The sequence below is a fragment of the Carassius auratus genome, chromosome 36, assembly GCF_003368295.1.
Source record: "Carassius auratus strain Wakin chromosome 36, ASM336829v1, whole genome shotgun sequence".
NCBI classification, from domain to species: Eukaryota; Metazoa; Chordata; class Actinopteri; order Cypriniformes; family Cyprinidae; genus Carassius; species Carassius auratus.
The window spans coordinates 14270281-14285974 of record NC_039278.1 but is presented as its reverse complement, the minus strand read 5'-3'; the positions used below and the strand labels follow the sequence as shown (position 1 = coordinate 14285974).

Genomic DNA, 15694 nt, shown 5'->3' with positions numbered 1-15694 from the left:
ACCAAGAAACAGCTTCTTTTGTTTTTTTGACAGTCAGCGACCTCATGAACTCAAAAGCTCCTCCCCATTCCTTTTAAGGACACACTGTTCGGCCTTTAGAAAAAAGAAAGAACATATGCTTGTTTTTGGAAAAATAGTATGTGTAACTCTATCTATCTATCTATCTATCTATCTATCTATCTATCTATCTATCTATCTATCTATCTATCTATCTATCTATCTATCTATCTATCTATCTATCATCTCTCTCTCTCTATTGGTTGTGTATAGATTCAGAACTCCATTACCCATCATCTCTCACTCCCGATGCGCGTTCAGTTATGGGGGTGGAGCTTCAGGGCTCATGTGGAGGTGGTGAGAAAGCGGACAAGTGCGGACAGAATCCAACTGGCAACTAGACGCCGCGATTTTCAATTGGGGGACATCCACATATCATGGAATTACACGAGGAATCCCGGCCGGAGCAGTTGTGCCGCTGACCACACCGCCCGTGTTTTATTCCCGCCACGGTGTTCTTCTGAAGAAGGTAAAGTTCGGCTGAAGTCTTGCTGTTACTGTACCGCGAAAGGAGACCTCAGCGTCAGGCAAGGGATAACGTTATATGACTGATGCATCCATCAGTGAGAGCAGAACGGAAGTTTGACAGCGTGTTACAGTGTATCAATGAAGACGTTCGGTGAACTGATTGATGTTGTCGCAGTAACAATGTAACAATATTACAATGTTTCCATGTAACTGTCAAGTGCTGCTGGAGGAGGCAGGTGGACCGCAGACATCCTCGAGATAGTCGATAAAGTCGTTTAAAATATATTATTCTGCAGTCGGCTTCACCGTGTAAGTGTTTATAGTGTCTTTCTGGATTGAAGCTGTTCGTTTAGCAAAAACTGCACCGCTAGGGAGGCTGATTATTATCATCACCTGTCGATGTAAGGTTTTCTGTTTGATCTCATTGTCAATATTGATGTCTCACCTGTAGCCTTTATGTCTGTGTAAAACTATTTTCCATACATAGGAACTATAGTTTGAAAAATCGGACAAATCCGGCCTCCACAATTAAATCCCCTTACAGTAAAAAGAAGCGACTCCAGTCAGTTTTTTACAGGCCACATACTGTTTAACTTTTTAATGTGGAGGTTTTCAAAGATTTTTAAGATTCCCAGATAGCATGCTTTACAGTTGACAGGAAAATGACATGTTTTTAAGGAGAATGTAAAAGGCAGAAACCGCTGGAGTAAATCGTTTGGCCAGTTGCACTGCGTTTCACCTTCCTTGTTTTTACAGCAAGAATTCTTGTATAACCTTGAAAATTGGTTAGGTTTGATTAGCTTTTCATCATACAATTATTCAACATGTTTACTATGCCATTAAACTTATGTGGTATTTGAAAATATGTAAATAAATTGATATGAAACATTGTTGAGAGTATTAATTTGTTCCTTTTAGAGATGAATACACACACACACACATGATAATATCATAAACATTTGATTGCTTAATGTCATTACTGACCAATCAGAATTCCAGAAAGCTGTGTGATAAAATAAAGTAAACATCTGCATTATACACTTGTCTAATATTTGAATTTCAAACAGAGCATGAGTGCATGATGTGGTTTATCAATGGAAATTTCACCGGAAGAGCATGTTTACTGTTCAAATAATAATTAGTCTTTAGCCTTTGTAATCGGATAAAGAAAACAAAGTTCCATTCTTTTGCCAATAGTGCATAAACTGTCAGTTTAGATAAAGGCAGATATTATATCAACACTGTCAACAATGGATTTGTTTGTATTACTCTGATAGGCCTATATTGAGCATATGTGCAGCCTGCCCTGTTCCTTATTGATGTTCTCTGGTCTTGTCTTCATTGATTGAACTTCATCTCAATCTGAATGTAGCGTTGACTCAATGTACTATCACTGAGGAGAAATGAATTAGCTGCAAGTGAATAATACATCATCTGAGTACATATTTGTTAATTTGATCTATTGCTTGTGCTATATGATCCATTAGCCTAAACATAAAGTGATACATATTGCTGATATTTTCTATGCCCCCAAAAATCTGCACTTATATGAGAACAAAGTAGTTCTAACGGATGCTTTGTTATACACTATTTGATGCTTTATATCTTAGAGCATATTTCAGTCTTCTAATCAGTGCTTCATTATAATGTATAATAAATACTATGAATGCAACAACGCATAGAAAACCAAATCTTTAATTTTGCATTGCATAAAACATGTGTTCAATGAAGGGCATTGAATTTTAGCCTTCTAGAAAGGTACAGACAGTGCATTGCAAAGAATCCACAAAATGTGTACGTAATTAAGTGTCTTTTCAGCACATAGCACAGCTGTATTTTCTAGTGCTTTTCTCATTATCCACCCATACAGCGGAAGGACCTTGAATTCCTTTCAAAAACTAGGCCATCTGTAAAAGGCACATTCTCATTTTCTCGAATGCATCCCCATGGCCCTCCCGCTATTATTGTCTCGCTATCTCCATGTCTGATGATAACCTACATGTCTAAATAAGATGAATAAAGGACAAATTGGTATTACTGTATGCTGATTTTATTGCACCTTAATCTGTTTATTATCTCTTCCACAGACACACCGAAAAGTTGAGCCAAATGTCCGACAAAATGTCCAGCTTCCTCCACATCGGGGACATCTGCTCCCTGTATGCGGAGGGATCCACCAATGGATTTATCAGCACTTTAGGGTAAGACAACCACCGTCATGTCATCACCCCACTGTGTAAATATCAGCGTTTTAAATAAGAGGAACTTGATGAAAAAACAGGAGTGCAAGAGGAAGGAGAAAATGAATGTACAACACTCAGAAATGAGAAGTAACTGAGAAGAGAAATGATGTGGTTTTTTTTTTTCTTGTACTTTTTCTTTTTTAGAGTGATGATTTCTGATGTGCAATGGTATGATGAATGACAGTTGCATATACTGTAGGTGGTTACTCTCTAGTCCAAGGCAAAAGTCTCTGTTCTGGGTCTTAAAAGTCAGATCGCTTACATTTTGTTTCAGGGTTGGCACATATTTGGTCTCAGTACAAATATGTGAAGCGTTTTCTTCTGAAACGGTAACAGCAACAGATCATTACTGCCATATTGTGATGTACATCCAAGTGTAACAGAACAATATGTGTGGCAGAGACTTGGTTCATTTCATTGGTTGTTGATTTTTATTTTGAGATGTGGGCACTGCACTTTTAAAGTGGAGGCGGAAGGATGTGAGCCTGCAGGGACGGGTTTAAAGGGTTAGTTCACCCAAATATTAAAATTATGTAATTAATGACTCACCCTCATGTCGTTCCAAACCCGTAAGACCTCTGTTCATCTTCGGAATACAGTTTAAGATATTTTATATATAGTCCCGAGAGCTCTCTGTCCCTACATTGAAAACGTATGTACGGTCTACTGTCCATGTCCAGAAAGTTAATAAAAACATCATCAAAGTAGTCCATGTGACATCAGAGGGTCAGTTAGAATTTGTTGAAGCATCGAAAATACATTTTGGTACAAAAATAACGACTTTATTCAGCATTGTCTTCTATTCCCATACTCATAATTCGTGGTCTGCATTTAACCCATCCAAAGTGCACACACACAGCAGTGAACACACACCTGGAGCAGTGGGCAGCCATTTATGCTGCGGCGCACGGGGAGCAGTTTGGGGTTCGGTGCCTTGCTCGAGGACACCTTAGTCGTGTTATTGCCGACCCGGGACTCGAACCCACAACCCTAGGTTTAGGAGTCATACTCTCTAACCACTAGGCCGCGATTTCTCTCTGAATTTCTCTCTCTGAATAGCTCAGATCTATTAAACATAAACAGACACAGCTTTTGATTTTAATAAAATAATAGTACATTTTGAAATTTATATTAAGTATATTTTAATGTTGGTTCATGTTAACTAATCAGGTTGGTAACTAAAAACTAATGTTAAAAAAGAAGTTGTATTGTTAAATGTTACCAATTGCACATATGCATGAATAAATAATTCACAATAAGATCAATGACATGCACTTAGAAAATAGTTTATATGAATACATGTGATGAGCTTGAACATGAGCTAAATCTCATGGGAATACCAATCAAGCAGGTTTTTAATGAAATGAAAGTTTTGCCCCTGGAATTTTGGTTAATGTGACCGCACCTTTGTATGGTTGAATTTTATGTCAACTTTAAAAGTTAAGTCAGAATTATTTTGATATGCAAGGAGGGGGCACATTACAGATTACACAGATACTTATTGAAATGACTAGATTTCACCAACAAAATTTCACTAATTATGCATTTTAATATTTTTATATAGCATCATATTTCCTTACTGCTAACGACCTGTGACCCCTTTTTGCTTCGTGACCCCCAATAAGAGATAGTGTATTAATACAGGACAAAAAAATGATTGTAGTTGCTGTCTCCTCCATTCATGTTTCTGTATTCTGCTCCCACACTTCACATAAATGAAGCCAAGCCTCAACGCTGCCCTCCTCACGTCCTTCCCCTGGAAATGAGATTGTGCCATCTTCGCATAATCACAGCCAGCCACCTCCTGGCAATCAGCTCCCTTTGCCAGCCTGCGTGATGTGACCACACACACACACACACTCACGTCTGCCCCACGTCACCCATCCATGCCAACAAAAGCAATCTTGTGTCTTTGAAAAACAGAACATTGATAGATCTCATCTGTTTCCGCTGTGCAGTTGTTGTGCATTGTAATCACTTTCTCTGCCCTGCTACTGTGTGCACATACTCATGAGCCACGGCTATATTTAGCTTCACTGGCATACGTAGTGTGTAGTGTTTGTCTCCGTGCCACCGAGTGACCTTACCACGGATGGGATAATGAGCCACCTGGCCTACAGCTGGGCACAGGGAACCAGAAAGGACACAACGCTGGTGTGATGAGTACTGACAGTCAGTCAGGTGCAAACGGAACGAAAGACCAAAGCCACCTGTACATTAGTGACTGGAGAGTGTGAAATTCACCTGTCAGGCAATGGATGAAAACAATATGCAAATTACATAGACTTGTTGCTGGTGCATTTGAATACTTTTGACAATATCAAGTGTTTTAAAGCCTCTGAATACTTTTAGACTACTTATACTGAAATGTACTAGCATATAATATTTTTTCATGCTTTAAAACTCTAGTAAGTTACCTAGACTGCATTTTTGTTTTGAAAGGCCAATTGTATCTAAAATTGACATTATGTGCAAATTCAATTTAGATGTTCGAATACACCTGTGATGATCACAGTTCTGTGTAGCTTCCTTTCATTACCATTCAAAACGATTAAAGTGTTTTTTGACATAAGTCTCTTATGTTCATCAATGCTGCATTTATTTGATTTAAAATGAGTTAAAGCAATAATACTCTGAAATATTACAAATTAAAAGAACGGTTTTCTATTTTATATTTTACAATGTAATTTATCCTCGTGATGCAGAGTTGAATTTTCATCAGCCATTACCGCAGTCTCCAGTGTCACACGATCCTTCAGAAATCATTATAATATGCTTATTTGTTGCTTTAGAAACATGTATTGCAATGAAACGTCTAATTTAGAAGCATGAAATATTATGATTACCAGAAATGCAGTGTTAGTTTGAATTAGTATTTTTAAATTTTCTTATGATGCTCAAAAATGCTGTGTAGGTTCAATTCCAATTCAACATTTATATAGAAATACTGTATTAATATATAGTGCTTTTGTGTGTGTATATATATATATATATATATATATATATATATATATATATATATATATATATATATATATTTCTTTTTTTATGTTTGATGGCAAAAAATGTAGTGTAGGTTTGATTTACACATTCAGATGCTATTTGAAGCCCAGAAATTCTGTGCAGGTTTATTTTTTCTCTCGAATGCATGTATGATGCCCAGAAATTGCAGATCTGGCTTGCAGCTTACTAAATTTTGAAATGCTGCCAATAATATACAGTATAAGGGTATGACCAGACTCTTGCTTGGAGTTGCTGTCAAAGATTTATTTTTATTGGATTTTAACTTTTAAATATTGAGTTGGATATTTCAACAGAATAAAAAATCCCTCCACCATATCTCTCTTTTCTGTTTTTTCTTTTTTTTTTTATAATTTGAGAGAAATTGATGACCAAAACAAATTACTAGAAAATACAATGAAGATCAAAATGACCAATGCATTTCAACAAAATAATTTATTTTGGAAAACATTGTGATCAAAAATAGAGAACAGTTACCACTGTAGCACGAATGAAGGGTTACAGCTGTCAAAAATGAGCAGGAATTGTAGAGGCCACTGCTTTAAATGACCACAGGACCTCACTAGTTTCTCACACTGCGCGGTCCACTCTTCTTTCAGTCTCGTCCACAGTTCTGTGACTCTAGTTTCTTAACCATAACTTCTTTGCTAATGATTTGGAGAAATTTTTAGTTGATTAGTGGTGTGTTGATTAGATTAGTTCAGGACTCTGGGCCGGTCATTTCATTATTTTAGTGTTCTTAGCCTCAATGAACCCACTTTGCAGTGTGACGGGAGTATTGTCTTGCATAGCCGGCAGCCATATCACCCTGGAGCCCAAGACCGGTTGCCCACTGAAGCTAAGCAGGGCTGAGCCTGGTCAGTACCTGGATGGGAGACCTCCTGGGAAAACTAGGTTGCTGCTGGAAGAGGTGCTAGTTAGGCAAGCAGGGGGTGCTCACCCTGTGGTCTCAGTGGGTTCTAGTGCCCCAGTGTATTGATGGGGACACTATGTCAACAAGCACGGTCCTTCGGATGAGACGTTAAACCGAGGTCATGACTCTATGTGGGCATTAAAAATCCAAGGATGTCTTTCGAAAAAAGGGTAGAGGTATGACCTCGGCATCCTGGCTAAATTCGCCCATTGGCCTCTGACCATCATGGCCTCCTAACAATCCCCATATCCACCGATTGGCTTTTCTCTTAAAGATGCAGAGACTGATTCATACCCTTTTTATTTTGGAACTGGCGAGCAATTCCAGTTGCAGTGTTGAGCCAATTCCCCATTAAGAGTCTCTGCATTATCCTGCCTTCTCTTGCATTGGTTTTACCTGGATGACCAGCCTATTTGTGGTGCTTAAATTAATTAGTGTCATTGTAAAGATGCAATATTCTAGAAATTAAAGATCTGAAATGAAGCTTCTCTTGCAATGGCTGAAAAGGTCGTCCCTTTGGCCGTCACCTGGACTGCTTCCTGTTGCAGGGTTTCAGTAACCTTAGAGCAATCATCTTGCAATCTCAGTGAAAATTAGAGGAATGCTGTCAGTTAAATAAGGTTTGTCATGTAATTAAGGAAATTAACATCAGTTGCTAGATTAACACCAATAACTTGTAGGTCTGAGTAGGTGTGAGAGTTCTTTTTCAAATATCTCAAATAGTTTTTTTATACTGTGCTGCAGAATACAATTAAATTATGAAATATGCTTAAAAACTGCTCTTCTACTCCTGATAGGATAACTTCACAAGGACTAAGCACTGGCCTTGAAATTTAGGAAATTGAAGGTTGCTCTCTAATTTTGATCTCCACTGTACAATAATGTCAGCTGCGGTTCTGTTCATATAGCCACTGACTCGCTTTGGTTATAAAATGTGTTTGTCACTGTTTCCATAACTAAACAGAAGTGTATTTAACTACTGTGTGAAATAAGAATTAGATTAGCAGTGACTCACTGTGGATCTTAAGAGCTATAGAAGAGAAGGTATGATGAGAGGCAAATTTTGGTGTCATTACATTATCACTGAATGATTTTATCATTATAAATTGACATTTGCTGCTCATAATGAGCATACAAGATAACACCCTGGCACTTACACTGAAGCAGATAAAACTTTCAGGAAACACAAAGGCCTCTTGATGTGACAATTGTTTATTTTTCTGTACAGTAATACTGTAATACTTCACATGTAAAATAAAGCATTTTTCTAACACAGTATTCCTTACTGATTTACCCTGAGCAAAGGGCTGTTTTATTATGTCCCTGTGCTGGACTAACTAAAAAACAAAACCTTATGAACTAATGTGTATTATATATTTGAATTTAATTATAATTTTTGTGTCTGCTGGACAAATTCATTCTAGATCCTAATGTCTGATCAAATAGTGTAAGGTTTGCAGAATAATTCCTTATTTAGTATTATAGTAAATATCCTTCTTTAGTATCCTTGGTAATTTTCTATTACATTATTTAATTTAATTTATATAATTTATTAATATTTAATATTTTAGGTTGTTTATGTGTTTTCCATTTTCCAGATAAAAAGACTGTAAATGATAAATTTGCCAACTTTCATGGGTATGCTAGCTAATTGATGACCTCTATACTAACAGAAGTCTAATTTGATTGCATGTTATTTTAAATAGTGTTTTTTGTCATGCTGTTAGCTACAAATAGCACTGTAGAACTCTGAACTCTTGAAGTTTCTTACCCCACGATCAGTGCAGAAAATGTGATAATTAGCTGAATAAAAATAGAGATACTCAGTATGCTGCCTCCAGAGAAGTTCTCTGACTCATGTCTCTCATCTCTGCAGTTTGGTGGATGACCGCTGTGTGGTACAACCAGAATCTGGGGACCTAAACAACCCTCCTAAGAAATTTCGAGGTAAGGCCACATTTGTGTCTCTGCATCTTCGGAATCTTAGGTGCTATACAGAAATGTTTTGGAGATCTCTGTGGAAGATATGTCAGACCTGGTGAATAACATTTTTGGTTTCTTTTATGCCTTTATTTAAAGGATTTTTAGGGATGCACAGTATTATCAACAAAATATTAAAACGATTTGGAAAAAAAGTTGAAATGCCTTGACGATAAGACGAATAGCTCATGTGCTCAGGGTGTGCTAGCAATGAGGTCACATCAGCATTGTGGTCATTCTTGAAGATAACTTTTGCCAGAATGATTCACTGTTCAACACATTTAATCTGAGAATGCACGTACAGAATGATGTGTCTAGTGTGCGATAGAGTCAACAGTTACTAGTATGTGCAGTAGCAGCAGCAGCAGCAGCAGCCTCCCCAGGGTCCTAATGCCTGTCTAGTAAAGTGTTTTATTTACTTGAAGGGTGCTGTTGGCCAACTTGTAATAAAATACAAAATACAAAAATATCATTAAGATACTTGTGTTTTGGAATAAATAAAGCAGTTATTGATGTTATAAAATCACAAGTAGATTCGCCTGTGTGGGTCACACATGAGGATCGGTTCCCCTTGTCAGCTGCAAGTGGCTTGATTTTAGGAGGAAGCTGTCGTAGATGGATCCATGTCATTAATGGCTTTAGATGCTGAAGAATGGGTGTGTTCCGGCAAAGAGCTCTGCCTCTGACACAAACAAAATGGCCAAGCATGGACAGCGAGCTGATCCGCATTCTAACTAAGTGTCCAGAAGAGCCCACCCTTGACCTCCTTGACGAGTGGTCAACATCCTTCGCACCAATGGCCCTCTCCGCTCCTGCCAGCAGTTCACAAGGAACTTACCTGGATGTGGCACACCACCTACTTGTGTTAATCCCTCTATTTTCACTGCTCTCACTAGGGATGCACCGGTTCACCAGCCAGAAATCGGAACCAGACGTTTCTTGCTTAAAATGCGCTTTCGGCAATCGGCCGGAAGTGCTCCTGCGTGCACAGACTCTGCTCGTGCGGACTGTACCTATCCGAGCCTTGCACAAGCAGAGACAGTGAAGCGATGTTCAGCTAAACTTCTCACATGCCAAGCTGCACTGCCTCAGCCCCAGCCTGAACCTGACCCTAGGCTTCAGCCTCACCCCGGATGCCAAATGCTACCCATTTTTTGAAGCACCAAGCTCAAATTAGGGACTTCACTTCCCCTCACGGCTTTCCAGAGGATGCTCTGCTTCATATCGGTCACTTCCTCTGTGATTCCTCTGTTTAGACACTCAGAGCAGCTCTTTGTGTGCTTTGAAGGCTGCTCTAAATTGCTGCCCAGTCACAAAGAAGATACACTATCTCAATGGATAGTGAATTCTGTAGGCTTGTGTTACGCCTCAGCAGGCTTGCGGTGCCCTATCAGTGAGAGGGCCCACTACACCAGAGAAATGGCCTCCTCCTGGGCTTGGTCCAAAGGGACTTCTATTGTTGATATTTGTGTGGCGCTGGATGGTTGTCGCAGTCTACCTTCACCAGGTTTTATAACTTGGAAGTCAAGGTACAGATTTCTTTGGGTCTTGGGCTTGGGTCTCATTATTGGCCCATGCTTACAGGAACCCTCAGTACGAGTGCTTCGAGGCTGTGCTTGCAGAGCAGATTCGTTCTACACTTACTTATTGCATGGCGCGATTGGGCATGTTCCCCATAAGCATGTCAATTTGAAATTTGTCAATTTTCGGGTTACTAACACAACCTCAGTTCCCTGAGATAACGGAATGAGCATTGCGTATGCTGCCATGCTATAAGGTTGCATGCGAATCAATGACTCTTGCTTTAGACAAAAAAATTCGGATGAAATGGCACTCAGAGCTGATTTATACAGATTTCAGTTCCTCTCCTTTTAGTGGTTTAAAGCGCCATTGGGGTGTGCAGCAAAACAAACATGACCACATCAGGCTTCAGTATCAGAGTAAACAGGAGTTTCTCCAAAAGCATTTTAACACAACACTCATTCTCTTATCTCAGGAAACAATGGTAACATTAGTAACCTGAGTGTTTCTGTAGTAGTAAAATTGCTTGGTAGCTTACCTAGTCCACTTGCAATTTGTGTTTCATGAATCCTGTGATTCATGAAACATTTCTGTCCCATGTTTGCTTTCTTAAAGGTATAGTTTACCCAAAAATGATGTCATCATTCATTTGCCCTCAGGTTGTTCTAAACCTGTATGAGTTTCTTTCTTTTGTTGAGCACAAAAGATATTTTGAAGAATGTTGTTAACCAAAATGTTGATGGTAGCTATAGATGTCTATAGTATTTTTTTATTTCCATGCTGTCAGTCAGTGGCTACCATCAATATACCTCAAAATATCTAAAGAAGAAACTCATACTTATCAGGCTTGGAATAAACTTGAGGGTGAGTTTTCCCATAAGCCTGGGTTGTGTTTTTTTTTCTTTTTTTTTTTTTTAACCTAAGCAAGGTAGTTGTTAAATAGTAGACCACACGGGAATCCCAGGTGATAATAATACATTGTGCAACACTTTCAAAAGGTGCTATACAAAAATGCTTTTACTTGTGTTTTCACTAAAGAGGTCTCACCCAATTTTGGCAAAATAGAGGTGGTCAAAGATAGTTTTATATTAAGTGTAGTGCAACTGAGAATGATGCAATGAAATGTGATGCATTTGACTGTTGGGAAAAAGCTAATAAAGATTAGTTCCAGCAGTAACACACCTATCTGTCATTTAACTTGAAGACCATGATTAGCTGGTTCAGGTGTGGCTGATGGAGATGCGAATAAACATAATATTATGAAGCTCTTCAGGAGCAAGATGAAATTGTTATTTCTCTTATTTAAAACATTAAACTTATAAAATTATTTATGCATTTGCAATTTTGAGGTATTAATGCATTTGTCACATCAGCTTCATCAAACAGTCTTTGTAAATACATCTAATGCAAGTTCAGATGCAGCTTCTGTGTTTCTTGAAATGGAAATATAGAGGTTGCTGATACTAATTTAATTTGAATTGCAACAACTCTACAGTTTCTTATTATTCTAACTGAATTAATTGAAACAATAGAAGACTTTAATGTGAAAAATGACACATTTAAGGTTTGGGAAATGTTTTTTTTTTTTTTAAACAGTGATATTTTCATCTGTTTTGTTATTATGGCCATTTCTACCCTTTTCCAGTCACAGAGCACTTCATTTTTAGAGTTGTTTAAATGAGAGAACATCTGTAACCTAGTCCAGATTAGGGGAATTGTAATGTTTAATAATTTATTTTATTATGTATTTTTGTATGTAAATGCTATCAAAGCAAATCGGAATCGATTGGAAAATTGGAAATCTGAATTGGCCAAGACAATTGCTGTCGGTGTATCTTTAGTGTAACCTGAGCCTAAGGCATGCTGGGAGAAACCTCTGAGCCCCTTCTGCTCATATAGCGCTAAATGACAGCATGTCACATTCTAGCATGATGTGCTGTCTCACTTTTTTACCAGTTGGTGTGTTTATTTAGTGAATTATTTTCCCACCTGTCTCCAAGGTCTCAGTCAGTCTTAAACCAAGAGGCAAAAGCTAGTGATGCTCAGATTAGAGTTTTACAGCTAATTTATGAAGTCCAGATTTCTTAAAGGAGGCTTGCATCTTTGGCTAATAGAAATTGTATTGTTTACATTATGGGAAGTGTTTGGTAAAGTTACTTTTAAATGTAATACATTACAATATTTTGTTACTAAAATAGCTAATTGCATTACTTGTTTACTTTTTATGGAAAGTAATGCATTAGGTTACTTTTGTGTTATTTATTTATTTATTTATTTTTGTTACCTGGGCTAGGCATTTTTATTTGTTTTTATAACAAATAATTCGAAAAGTTATATTTTTTGGCAACTGTAAAGGTCCTTTAACACCAAAAGTGAAATTTATAAGCTTCAGGCTGAAGGAGGTAACAATATATATTATAACAGTAATTAATGATTTCATATAACCAGCCCAAACGTCTCATAATATTTGTTTTGATTAATTTCCCATTTCTACTGTATATACTGTATGCAAAAGACAGCTGGTATAAAGACAGCCAGGGATTGCCACTGAAATGGTATTGGCTGAAACACAAGCATGCAAACAGGATTTGAAACGTGTCTGTGTGAACTGGTAAAGTTAACTGTCATTGCCAGCTGTTGGAGGTTTTTGCATGTGAAATGTTCAAGCTCTTGCCAGTTACTCTGCTGCTCAATTCTTGCTGTTTAGTGTCTGGAGTCTTTGCCCAATCTAAGGGGTTTCTTTCTGTGACGTTGATGTTTTAACATGCTTCACACTGTTATATTACCTTTTAAGTGCAGCTGAGGGGTTTGTGCGCAAGTAGCATATGTAGAATAGTTTTTCTTTACACTCCTTACATTTTTGGGGGCTGTTTATATCCCTCATAATTGCAATAAAACTGGCATTTGGCTTCTAATCAGGTATTCTTTTTTGACCAAGTTTGTCTTGCTACAGCATGAAGCTGCTGAGGCCGTGGCGTCCTCCTCCTCAGAGAACTGAGGCTTTCTGCATATTTGGCTTGAGGAGTTGGAGAGAGTGATAAAATATTCTGCACTTCTGTATCATTTTTTCCCCCCTGAAGTCCATTTTGAACATTAGTCAAAGCTTCTTAAATCAAAAACAGTCGTAATTTAGTGTGACATTTTTCATCCGTTCTCTGACCCCTAAAATTAAACTGCCTGTTTTTGCTACTGTGCCTTTAAAAAAACAAGTTCATCAAGAAAACAAATTCTGCCATCATTTACTCGCTCTCATGTTTTATGGGTTTCTTTTTGCGATGCTTACGTTTATGTTCTAGCTGTTGTTTCTCTCAAATGAAAGTGAATGGGTTAGTAAGATTTCAGGATGACAAAAAAAGCAACATAACTATTCATGAATGTGGTGCATATGTTGATAATTTTATGTTTTGTTTTTTTTAATCATTTAAATCATTCTAATATGCCGATTATCATATTATTATCAGTGTTCAAAACAGTTGTGCTGCTTATATTTTTTTTTCATGTAAAAGTCTTTAATTAACTCCAAACAGCAAATCAGTCGCTCCGACACAGATCTGTGGTTGTTCATGAGGATGAGTGAATGTGGCAGGTGGATGAGGCTCTGTCAGCTTGTTTTGTATGGCTGCGTGTTGGTTTGTCTGAAGTTCATTGTGTGTATCTTAACATATCTATCTATGTCTGCATGTGTATTTTGTTTGTGTCAGCTTCATTAAACACAGATGGATGGGAAGCCGAATTGTCCATTACTCTTGCTTCAGTGTGACAGACTTTGATGGACAGGTGTTGTGTTTTTATAGGGACTGATGGATGAAGCTGAGAGCCAGACAGCTCTAGTTAGAGCTAGGTCTCCCTTTCCAGTGTAATATTGGTTGAAGCAAAAAGTACTCTTTATTGAGAATACGCTAGAGATGTTTCTCTTTAACAAACACAACACCTGTATTTCTATTTTATTATTTTTGTGAATAGATCTTTTTTTATTTACAGTTTTGGTCAAGGAAATATACAATTTATTTACATATATTGACATTAGTCATTAACAAAATAAATTAATAAACTAATCAACAATTGAACAGACAATGTTCTACTCTCAGCAGCATTTATGTTTAACGTTTTAGCATATTTGAAACTATTATCTTTAGCGGGATTTTAAGATATGACAAGGAAAATTGATTTTATTTGATAGAACAGTTATAACTGGATAGGTAATATCCTCCAGAAGTCACTTTTGAATGTGATGGAGTATTTCCTCAACCAGTTTCCTTACAATGTTCTTTATTGATGTCTCTGTGGTAGCTAACCAGTCATGTTTCTTCATGCTAACAATAAGATGGCCTTCTCCTTCAGCTGTACTCCACCCAGCTTCTGTTTCAGGCTGTTGTCATCTTCCAGCTAAACTTCTCTCGTCTGCCCTCTTCTGCTACTTGACACCCTGAGCTTAATCGAAATGACTTCAGTCTGCCGAAATTGAGTCTCAAAATCCTCACATATGCTTATGTATTTATGAAGATCATTTCATAAGCTGTAAGATTGAAGAACATTTCGGGCCTAGAGTTGAGAAAATGACTGGCTCAAGTAAAGCAGAATTTCATAAAGGGCTATTTAAATAAATACATTAATATACAATTTCTATCATTAGTGCCTGCATAGGTTTAAGTTTTTTTTTTTTTTTGGCAAATTATTCCTTTAACTTTACTCTTGTTAAAATAAATGGTCCCACTTTATATTAGGTGGCCTTAACTACTATGTACTTACATAAAAAAATAAGTACAATGTACTTATTATGTTCATATTGTATTGTAAAACACTTTTGCTGCTACTGACGTGGGATTGGGTAAGGTTAGGGAGAGGGTTGGAGGTATGGGTAAGTTTAGGGGTGGGTTAAGGTGTAAAGTATGGGTCAATAGTGTAATTATAAATGTAATTACAGAAATTAAATACACATGTAATTACATGTAGTTTTTTTTTTATATAAGTACAATGTAAAAACATGTATGTACACAATAAATACATTGTACTAAATTATTAATTAAAATGTAAGTACATAGTAGTTAAGGCCACTTAATATAAAGTGGGTCCAAATAAATTAATTAATTAATTAAAATAACTTAAAAGACACAATCCAATACATTAACGCTGAATCTTTCAGACCATGAGCAACGCTGGTTTAAGGCTGCAGAGGCAAAACATTCTGCTGTGCCACTGATGGAAATGAGACTTAATTGGATGTATCTAAGTAAATGCAAAGTGCCTTGATGAGCTTGTGATATAGCAAGGTCATGTTTGCTCTGATCATGACTCGAGCTCTTCTGTACTGTCAGCTGTGGCTGCAGCAGATGGCTGTCACATTATTACTGATACCATATTCAAATATTAAGGAAAGTACTCATTTCATGACTGGCTTTGAATAACACTAGCTGCACTAACGCAGTCAGATGTGCACATACAGTTTTACCGTAACCGGCTGCGGGTGTTACAGTTATAAACTTGTGGTGGA

At 37.4% G+C, this 15694-nt stretch overlaps 1 protein-coding gene and 1 pseudogene across 9 annotated transcripts in view; both read left to right on the top strand.

Moving 5' to 3' along the window:
* The first annotated feature begins 325 nt into the window (after positions 1-325).
* LOC113055353 (inositol 1,4,5-trisphosphate receptor type 1) overlaps positions 326-15694 on the top strand; it is a 116460-nt gene continuing 101091 nt past the window's right edge. For all 9 annotated transcript variants that reach the window (XM_026221608.1, XM_026221607.1, XM_026221600.1 and 6 more), the window contains exons 1-3: positions 326-526; positions 2613-2726; positions 8579-8649. In XM_026221608.1, coding sequence (XP_026077393.1) covers positions 2635-2726; positions 8579-8649 — 163 coding nt within the window. In that variant the 5' untranslated portion in view covers positions 326-526; positions 2613-2634. The remainder of the gene's footprint in view (positions 527-2612; positions 2727-8578; positions 8650-15694) is intronic.
* LOC113055732 (uncharacterized) lies at positions 6580-6696 on the top strand (annotated as a pseudogene).